The sequence below is a fragment of the Vitis vinifera genome, chromosome 18 (genome assembly GCF_030704535.1).
Source record: "Vitis vinifera cultivar Pinot Noir 40024 chromosome 18, ASM3070453v1".
Lineage (NCBI taxonomy): Eukaryota > Viridiplantae > Streptophyta > Magnoliopsida > Vitales > Vitaceae > Vitis > Vitis vinifera.
The window spans coordinates 11,487,394-11,497,211 of NC_081822.1; the positions used below are offsets into that span (position 1 = coordinate 11,487,394).

Sequence of the window (9,818 nt, forward strand, 5' to 3'; positions counted from 1 at the left end):
GAATTCATTGCGCCCAGAAAATGTCCTGTGGAGTTAATTTCTTTTGCACCAGTCAAAATTGCTAGAGAGACGGAAGAAAGAGACAATACTCCTTGGAACTGAACCGTTATCGAGGACATGGTTCTGTGGATCGAATTTTTATGAACAAGCTAACCATTTTCGGCCAAAAATGCAATATGTTGACTCCAAAAGTACGGTAGGCCGAAAGTTACAATAGAAAATAATTTGGTTTTCTCGCCCATGTTCTTACTATAAGTCGAAAGGAGGTTGTATCAGATTTCCCATTCTTCGAAAAAACTTGAACCATTTAAATATTGATTTGTTTAGTAGAAGTATCTCACTGAAAAGATAAGCCCTGTCATCCTCCTCAGCAAGGCAAATAAATTAGTCTTGTTGCAGGTCGACCGTACGGTTCAACCATCTCATTATCAGATCATATCGTCGAAAACTGGGTGGATCCAAAAATTCACAGAGAGAATTGAGAATGAGGCGAGAAGTAGGTAGCCTGGGGTTCTGTTTATCTTGTCTACTTGCGGTGATTACGGTTTCGGAAGTGGTGATTACAGGAGATTCAAGAACCCATTCAGGAGACATTCAAATTCTCAAAGATTTTAAAAATGGGCTCAACCCTGGTTCCATCACCCCCGGCTCTTGCTTGAGCTCCTGGGACTTCTCTGTGGATCCATGCGATTACTTATTCAGCGACCGCTTCACTTGTGGCTTCAGGTGCGACCGCCTCGTCGCCGGCGCCAGCCGGGTTACCGAGATCACCCTTGACCAGGCTGGTTACACCGGCACACTCTCTTCCTCCACCTGGAACCTCCCTTTTCTGCAATTTCTCGACCTCTCTGATAACTCCTTCTCCGGCTCCATACCCGACTCCTTCTCCAACCTCACTCGTCTCCGCCGCCTCACTCTCTCTCGAAACTCCTTCTCCGGGGAGATACCCAACTCCCTCGGCTCTCTCCCTAACCTCGAGGAACTCTATCTCGATAACAACCATCTCCAAGGTCCCATTCCAGCCAGCATTAACGGTCTGATAAGCTTGAAAAAGTTAGAACTTCAAGAAAACGCCCTGTCGGGCGCGTTTCCAGATCTGGGTTCTCTTAAAAACCTCTATTTTTTGGACGCCAGCGATAACCAAATCTGCGGCCAAATCACAACTGCTTTACCGGCGTCCCTATTGGAGCTCTCTATCCGAAACAACAACTTGGAAGGAAACCTACCACATAGATTAGGGAGCTTGAAGTATCTGCAGGTAATGGATCTGAGCGACAACAAACTCTCCGGGGTGATATCATGGATCGTGTTCGACCACCCATCACTGCAACAGCTCACACTCTCTCACAACAACTTCTCCTTGTTGCAAGTGCCGAGCAACATGGGTGAGGGTAGTAAATTGATAGCTCTTGATCTGAGCTACAACCAACTTGGAGGACTGTTGCCGGCGTTCATAGCGTCGATGCCGAACCTGTCGGCAGTGTCATTGGAGCACAACAAGTTCACAGGGATGATACCGTCTCAGTATGCATTGAAGACAGTGGTTGGTGGTGGGGGTGGAACGGCGTCGTTTGAGAGGCTGTTGCTGGGTGGTAACTACTTATTCGGGCCGATACCCGGTCCACTAATGTTTCTGAAACCCGGTTATGCTAACGTGAGCCTGGTGGACAATTGTTTGTATCGGTGCCCTAATAGTTTCTTCTTTTGTCAAGGTGGGACTCAGAAGTCCCTGGTTGATTGTAAGAATTTTAGGCACTCAATCCCATAGGGCTTAGAAAAAAGTATATATCTATAGATCCACTGAAGTCCACGGGCATCATATCATCTGTGTAACTCACATTTCAATTTCTCCTACTCTTCTGTTTTATTTTATTGGAGGGCACAATCCTCTTGAGCTTGGAGGCTAAGACATATGACAAAAGTAGCAAGAATTTTAGAGCATATTTACATCTGTTTTTCAAAATATATATATATATTTTTTTTGTTTTTAAAAATGATCAAAATTATTTTTCATATTTGATGGTGTTTTAAGACAGAAAACAGTTTTTTTTTTTCCAGTTATGTTGCCACCAAAAATATAAATGAGAACAAAAGTATATCTTGAAACAATTGTCATTTTTCATATTTCATATTTTGAGATTCAAAGTGAACACAGAAAAACAATATCTTTCGGTTATGCTTGAAATCATAAAAAGAAAGAGAAAACAGGAGAAAAATCAAAATAGATTTAAATATAATATATTATTTTTATATAATACTTTAATTTTTTTTAAACTTTTTAATATAATAATTAAATAATTTGAAAATATATAAAATTTTAAATAATTTTAATTATATTTGAGTTTCTTTAATATTTTTTACAATAAAAATTATTTTTTTTCCCTTAGTATAATAAGGGGGTACATGACTTTCAAACGTATCTACAAAATTAAAAAACATTCATACTTGTAGTGTCAAATTTTTTTTCTCATATCTAATATGAAATATCATAAACACTTTCTATACAAACATAAAGTTTTTGTTATATCCCATGAAATTACGAGGATAAACACCTTATCAGGATCAATTCTGATACCATTTATAATAATTCGCATCAAACTATGTAAATATCATTTATTCTAAATTTCCCCATACTTTGGATGATAAGCATACATTGCAGTGTTATGGAAGTCAATATAATCACTTGTAACAACTTTTTCATTGACCAGAAATTAATATTCAACAAAAAGGAGAGTATCTCGCAAATAAATAGCAAATCCATGGCATAAAATATTACACCAAAGGAGACGTTAACATTACTCATAAATATTGTATTAACTGCGGAAAAGTGGAGTTGAAGGAAGAGGGGGAGAGGGGCTGGGGCTGGGGCTGTGGAGCGGTGGATAAGATCCTACTCCCAAGGATTGTGGCAAAAAGTTTCTTCAAAAGCTGGAGATTTCCAATGCACCGCCTCCTCCTCCATGTGCGTTTAAAATCTTCAACATGCTGCCTCTTTGACCTACTCTCCGCTTTTATACTGGAATGACTTGTACTATTACGACTAGTCTTCCAAAATTAAATTTCGTAACCATGTCATATGTATTTATTGTTGGATCGTGGTCAACAACGCTCCCTCGGCAACTTTCCTCACCCGACGGCAAGATTATGTTTGGTTATTAGAAAATTTGAAGGAAAATGTAATGGAAAGAAAATAAAAAGAAAAAATAGAAATAATAATAATAAATAAATAAAAATAAAAATTGATAAATTATTATTTTTTTATTACTTTAAACTCATTTTATTTATTTTAACTTATTAATATAAAGATTAAATAATTTAAAAATATATAAGTTTTTAATTAATTTTAATTATATTTGATTTTTTTTAATATTTTTTATAGAATAACCAAATATGAAAAAATCATTTTTTTTATATTTTTTTCTTTTCTTAATATTTTCTAAGAACCAAACATAAATTATTAGCTATTTCAGAAAAATATTACTATATATTTTGCAATTTTATTTACCAAGCAAATGAACAAAGGCTTTTTGGTGAACATAAATTAAAAGATAATTTCTTATACGAGTCAAAATAAATAAATATATATATATATATATTTTAAGTTTCAGGTTAAATGTTCCTTTTCTTAAGTCATAAGCTTTTAAAACAACCTTTTGACTTCTTAGAACCAATCAGAAAATTGACTAGAAAAGAACTCGTTTTCAATTTCAATGGACACCACGCGAATCATATGCCACGACTACCGGGCCGGATATTGGCCCAAAAAATGTAGCAATTTCAAGATGGGCATGGGCCCAATGGCCCAAATCAAAGACACTAATGGACTGATGAAACTTAAAGGGCCGTTTTGCTGAGTCGCTGTTATGATTATGAGAGTCTGTTCGTATCAACAAATCCCAACGGCCCAACTCTCCCAGAGGAGGGACCACTGTTTGAACTCAAACCCAACCGAATATTCCAAAAATATTTATAACCCTATTAAATGGAACCTTAGAATATTATCTAATTCTCCCTCCAATTTAGACATATTACACCATGGAAAAGTTCAGATATTTTATTTATTAACAAAAAATTGATTATTATTACCTATTATTAGAGTAATTCTATTGATCATATGAATAATGAAAAATATGGTATTAATAAGCGATACATGTTCTTAGAATCCAATCTTGGTATAAATCATGTCCTAAATTTACTTTGATTGTTACAAGACGATTGTCGAAGGTTGCAAATTTTATTGATCATATCAATACTGAAGAGTAAAGTATCAATAAGCGATACATGGTCTTAGATTCCAATCCTGATATCGATGATGTCCTGAATTTATTTTGATTGTTACGAGAAGAGACGCCTGTCCCGGGGTTTAGATGCAAACAATTTCTTTTTAAAAAAATAAAAATAAATTAATGATAATAACTGTTTTTTTTAATGCAAATTGTGTAAAAAAAAAAAAGTAAAAAAAAAAAAAAAAAAAAATCTTTGCAAAGGAAGGGAGTGGCGCCGTCCTTAAAGCGCTGTCTAATTTTATTTGTGGTCCTTCACGCGTGAAGGAGCACTTGGGCTCCTACATAACATTGTTAAGCTTTCGCTTTCATAAAAAAGCACTTCTCTCTCTATTCACTTTTCTTCCCTCTTAAATGCGAGACCAGTGGTCCTCCTCTTCCGCCTCCTCCTCCTCCTCGCAAAGTAGTTGCACCGTAAAAAGTAAAACATTTTATTTTACCTCCACAAGTCCAAAGTCCAAATTCATCACCAGCTTAATCCTCCCTTCCACCTTCCATCTTGAAGGATGAAAAGAGAAACAAAAGCGTCTCTTTGTTTCTAAGCGGCAGCTTAGAGTGTTGACAATACGAAGCACGTTTTCAACTGGAGACTGAATGGAGTTTCCAGATGGAGGCCCAAAATCCAAACCTTAAAAAAACCATAATCCAAAGTCCAAACGATCCCTGGAATAGGCAAAAAGACATCCTTACAAGTGGAAATCGTCCGGACAAAAAAGGGGCTTATCACATCCAAATGGGTGAACCTCATCTCCCATGTACACGCTTTCACTATTGTTGGAGATGTTGACCAGCCTTTATCTTAGCAACACCTTGTTCCCCATGCCTTCGTCACTTCTCACCCACTATCTCCCACTTCCCCCACCGTACCTTCTCTGTCACTCTCCGCGCTTCTATTTTCAAAATGGATTAGAGCAATCATATGTATCAATTATTGGACTAACAGCAGTAACCCTCTTATGTTCCAATTTTTGGGTCGGTTGATATTTTGGGTAGGGAGGGGATAATCGGAACAGCCATCCGAAGCCCAAAGATCCAGTCCACATTAATGGTATTGGAATCAAAGAATGAGAAAATATTCGTGTGCCTTATCACCTCACAGTGCGATGCCGACAAGACTTCCCCTCTCATGCTTTTCTTAAGATTCTTTAAGCATTATGTAGCATCATTCTTCCCCCCAGAAAAAAGTGCCCTTTTGTCTTCTAGTGTAACTGTTAACCCCACCCCTTTTCCTTTTTCAATCCATTTTCTTCAGATTTCTTCACAGCTGTATCTTCTTAATTTAATCCCCTCATGGGCTCACCCCATAAAATAATATTTCATTTGAATCTGAGCTTCATTTTTAATAACCCCCATCATCCATGGCTTGGATCAGTGTAACATGATTGACAATTTTTAAATAATCAAATGACAGATCAGTAGAAATCCTAGACATACATATGCCCATGTTGTGTATACATACATATCCAGGAGGAAAGTAGGAATTCAATGAGGCATTTTCTACATTCTCCCCCACTACATGAAGGAGGAAAGTAAGAATGCAATGAGGCATTTTCTACATTCTCCCCACTACATGCTCTAAGTCCTCCAACTAAAGTACTGATTTTTTTAATATGGCTGGTGAGTGGGAAGGGGAGACAAAGGATGTGGATTTCCATGATCGCTCAAAAGCAGTGCCAGCGAAGAAACCCATATTGTTGGGAAGTTAAACAAACCATTAATGTATAGTAACCCTGTAAAAGCTTGGGCCCCTTGTGGTGTTTCGGGGCCTTTATTTCGGTTTTGTGGGGTGCGGCTTCCTGTTTATTCAGATGTCTATAGCATTAATCAATGATAAAATATTTTATAATGTCGGCATCCAATCAAGCTTTGTCCTGCTTCAGAACTGTTTCAATTGATTAATTATGACTTTATGTAATAAGATTTGCAGAATGGATGGCTCTGATTTTGTCTACTCCTACAGCTCTCCGTTTCATCGTTTGTGTAGCTGAAGTAGATTAATTTGCTAAATTATAACCGCCAAGTACGAACGTGGAAAGGTCATTGTAAAAATAATAATAAACCGATGTGGATGGGAGAGAGGAGAGAGGAGATGTAGCCGAAAGCAACAAGGAGTGAATGCCCATGACCTGCATTAAGGGACGAGGGTCGAGAGACTTCCTCTTCGTTTGGCCTCTTCTTCCTTTCCTATTCACCAAAAATTCTCGACCCTCTCTCTTCTTTTGGCCTCTTCTTCCTTTCCCATTCAGCAAAAATTGAAGAATTTATAACGAGAGAGATTGGAAGAGAAAATTTATAACGAGAGCGATTGAAAGAGAGAGGTGTGCTCAGCTTTAATTTTGTAATTGAATAGGAGGAATATATGTGTATATTTGGTGAAGTGGGTTCTTAGAGTAGAACATTTTTCGTTCATATCGACACTGGTATTTAGCATCAAAGCCTGTTCACTTGTACGATAGTTAGTTGAATAAATAGTATTCTGATTTTAAAATTCAATCCCATTTTGATTGAGGAAGGTGAGTATGAAAAAGCAAAGCAATGAGGGGTTTAGTGTTATTGGGTGGGAGTGTGTGAAAGGCCAATAAATTCATGGATCAAGAAGGAGTAAGGACTGCTTCCAAGTTCCAACTGTTTCCATAAGTAAAGCAACAAAAAGTAAGGATGAAGGGATCCTCCGCCGGGACTAGAGCATATTGTCTCCATGTACACGGCCCCCCTCCCATCATCTCTTTTCTACTAACCCAGCTTTTTGTTTGTGAATCCTGATATGGTGAGCATCAAATCCCACCCCCACTCCTCTCCCTCATTTCTTTATGCTACACACTGCTGCCACTTGTATCTCTTACCTACTGCCTCGTAGTCCTCTCCTCTTCTCTCTCTCTCTCTCTCCTCTTTCTCTCTCTTTGCCTTCTATCCCAAGTTCCAGAGCCCACCATCTCTTGATCTGATTGCCAACAAATGAAGATCCACTGCGACGTCTGTAGTAGAGAAGAAGCGACGGTGTTTTGCACCGCCGACGAGGCAGCTCTCTGCGACGCCTGCGACCACCGGGTCCACCACGCCAACAAGCTCGCCTCCAAGCACCAGCGCTTCTCTCTTCTCCACCCCTCCCCTAAGCAGGTCCCTCTCTGCGACGTATGCCAGGTGAATTTCACACTTCTTTTTTTTTTTTTCCTTTTTCGTTTTTGATGATTCGGTTTTTTGATTATGAGTTGTTGTTGTCATTGGTAGGAGAAGAGAGCTTTCCTATTCTGTCAGCAGGACCGAGCAATTCTATGTAGAGACTGCGATCTTCCAATTCACACCGCCAACGAGCACACCCAGAAGCACAACAGGTTCCTTCTCACTGGCATCAAGCTTTCTGCCACTTCTGCGCTCTACTCCTCTACCACCAGCGTCGCAGATTCTGTTTCCGATCACAAGTCTCAGTCCTCTCTCAAGAAGCCCGAGTCGGTGCCTCCTGAGATCTCCCATCCACCGTCCATCACCAAGACTTCATCGCCAACAACCGCCATAAACAGCATAAACAAGGGTGGGGATGCTTCTCTAACAAGTGAAGGTGTTTCAACCAGTAGTATATCAGAGTACTTGATCGAGATGTTACCAGGCTGGCATGTTGAGGATTTTTTGGATTCCACTTCTGCTCCTTCTGGTTTCTGTAAGGTTTGCGTTCATCTTTCTTGCTGTATATAAAATTCTTTTATTTAGTTTTTAATAATAAAAAGAGGATAGCCCATCTCTTTATATCCAAGCCGATTATCAAGTGATCTGAACTTTGCTTTCGCTTTTGTAGAGTGCTGGTGATGATGTACTACCTTATCTTCTTGATGCGGATCTTGACAACAATCTGAGTAGCTTCTCGTCAGAAAATTTGGGGGTTTGGGTTCCTCAAGCTCCCACTCCTCTCCATCCTTCTCAATATTCGTCATTCATGGGTGGGCAGATTGGGTTGAAAGAGTCCAAGGAAGCTACAACCATGAAACCCAACAGCAAAAAGTGGGGAGACGATGTTTTTACAGTTCCACAGATCAGCCCTCCATCTGTAGGCTCCAAGAGATCTAGATCTTTCTGGCAGTATCACCACTAAATCTGATGCCCATTTTTTTTTCTTTTTTTTTTGTTTCTTTTTGAACCGATCTGGTTTCCGTTTTTTTCCCCTCTTGCTTTAATTTTGCTTCCAATGTTCTTCAACTCAGGTTCAGTCCATCCTTTTGCCTTTTCACCTTTTTCCATGGATATGTACTTGCAAGCTGCAAGTTATCTTCCTTTGTAAATATGTATGAAACCCAGATAGCTTTTTCCTTCCATCCCATGAATGAAGTCAGAAAATTTTTGTTCAAAAAGGAAAATAACAAATTTTTGGCGGAATATCAGATGAAAGTACACTGTAGAAAACTGAGAGAGAGGAAATGAACAAAGTGGGGTTCAAAAGCACAACAAAGCCGTTTTCTAGTTTGGGTGGAGGGGATGTATCATGAGATATAGCAGAAAGCAGAGAGAGAGAGAAAGAAGACGAAGATGATTGATCGGATAAGAGGAAGATGGGATGGGGATGGTCTGGTTTTGTCGAATTCGGAATTTGCTGAGGACCTGCCGTTGCGTGGGGACGTTTGCTACCATTCCATCATTTTCTTTTCAAAACAAAATTTTGTTTTTGTTTTTATTTTTTATTTTTCTGTTTTCATTAGGCATCTTTGATCTTTCCAAGCTGGTGCGCCAGGTTTGGGTTTGCCACCTTCCAACTCAGCTTCTCACCTCCCTCCTCCTCCACGTCACCTCCCTGTTTCAGGCATAATTGGATCCGCTTTTGGGAACCTATTACCTCCGTTTTAAGACAAATAAATTTTGATTATATATGCTTATGCTTTCTTAAAACAGCTCAGACCTTTTTTTATTTGACTTTTGAATTACTAAAAGTTTTCCTTTTTAATAAAAAGGACTTTGTCGTGCTTTTCAAAGCACAAATAGCTTATGTCTTTTCGTTAATAATTTAAAATTAATTTAATATAAAAAATTTTAAAAATATTACTTCTTATAAAAAAAGATTTTCTTGTGTTTAATAAAATTTTCATGAAATTAATTTTATTTTTAAAATTATGACTTTAACTTTAATTTCATGGAAGTATGAAAAATTTTATGCTACTTTATTAAAAAAAAAAAATCAAATATGACATCTTTTAATTCTAAACAAATCAATTTTAAATTTATTTATTTATTTATTTATTAATTTACATCTAATTTTTATTTATAGGTGATATTTAATTGCTATTTATTTTCTATTATTATTTATTACAATTAAATCACAAAATATAAAATATTTAATTTTTTGGTGAGGTGAATTTATTATTAGATAAATATTTTTATTAGGTATAAAATAAATTTTAAATCTTTTATATATATATATATATATTCAAACCGAGAAAACGTTAAATCATGGCTTATACTTGTGTGGCTTCTAATAAAAACACAGACAAAAAGCAATCTAAAATGAAAACTTTATTAATTGACGAAGGATGTTTTTTTTTTTTTTGGAAAATT

General features: G+C 37.4%; 2 protein-coding genes across 2 annotated transcripts; both read left to right on the forward strand.

Annotated features, from left to right (window-relative positions):
* Positions 1–14: 14 nt before the first annotated feature.
* LOC100259205 (LRR receptor-like serine/threonine-protein kinase GHR1) lies at positions 15–1,913 on the forward strand. Its single transcript, XM_002280694.4, has one exon. It carries the CDS (start codon positions 485–487, stop codon positions 1,766–1,768), a length of 1,284 nt encoding a protein of 427 aa, XP_002280730.1. The 5' UTR covers positions 15–484; the 3' UTR covers positions 1,769–1,913.
* A 4,679-nt stretch (positions 1,914–6,592) lies between these two features.
* On the forward strand, positions 6,593–8,636 carry LOC100264386 (B-box zinc finger protein 21). The gene is made up of 3 exons (XM_002280680.4): positions 6,593–7,424; positions 7,512–7,943; positions 8,074–8,636. Exons 1-3 carry the CDS (start codon positions 7,239–7,241, stop codon positions 8,365–8,367), a joined length of 912 nt encoding a protein of 303 aa, XP_002280716.1. The 5' UTR covers positions 6,593–7,238; the 3' UTR covers positions 8,368–8,636.
* Positions 8,637–9,818: the final 1,182 nt, after the last annotated feature.

Excerpts from the sequence above, each read along its gene's own strand:
- LOC100259205 (XM_002280694.4), top strand. The coding sequence starts at position 485 with ATGAGGCGAGAAGTAGGTAGCCTGGGGTTCTGTTTATCTTGTCTACTT.
- LOC100264386 (XM_002280680.4), top strand. The coding sequence starts at position 7,239 with ATGAAGATCCACTGCGACGTCTGTAGTAGAGAAGAAGCGACGGTGTTT. Across the intron at positions 7,425-7,511 it reads CTCTCTGCGACGTATGCCAG|GAGAAGAGAGCTTTCCTATT; the intron begins GTGAATTTCACA and ends TGTCATTGGTAG. Across the intron at positions 7,944-8,073 it reads CTCCTTCTGGTTTCTGTAAG|AGTGCTGGTGATGATGTACT; the intron begins GTTTGCGTTCAT and ends TCGCTTTTGTAG.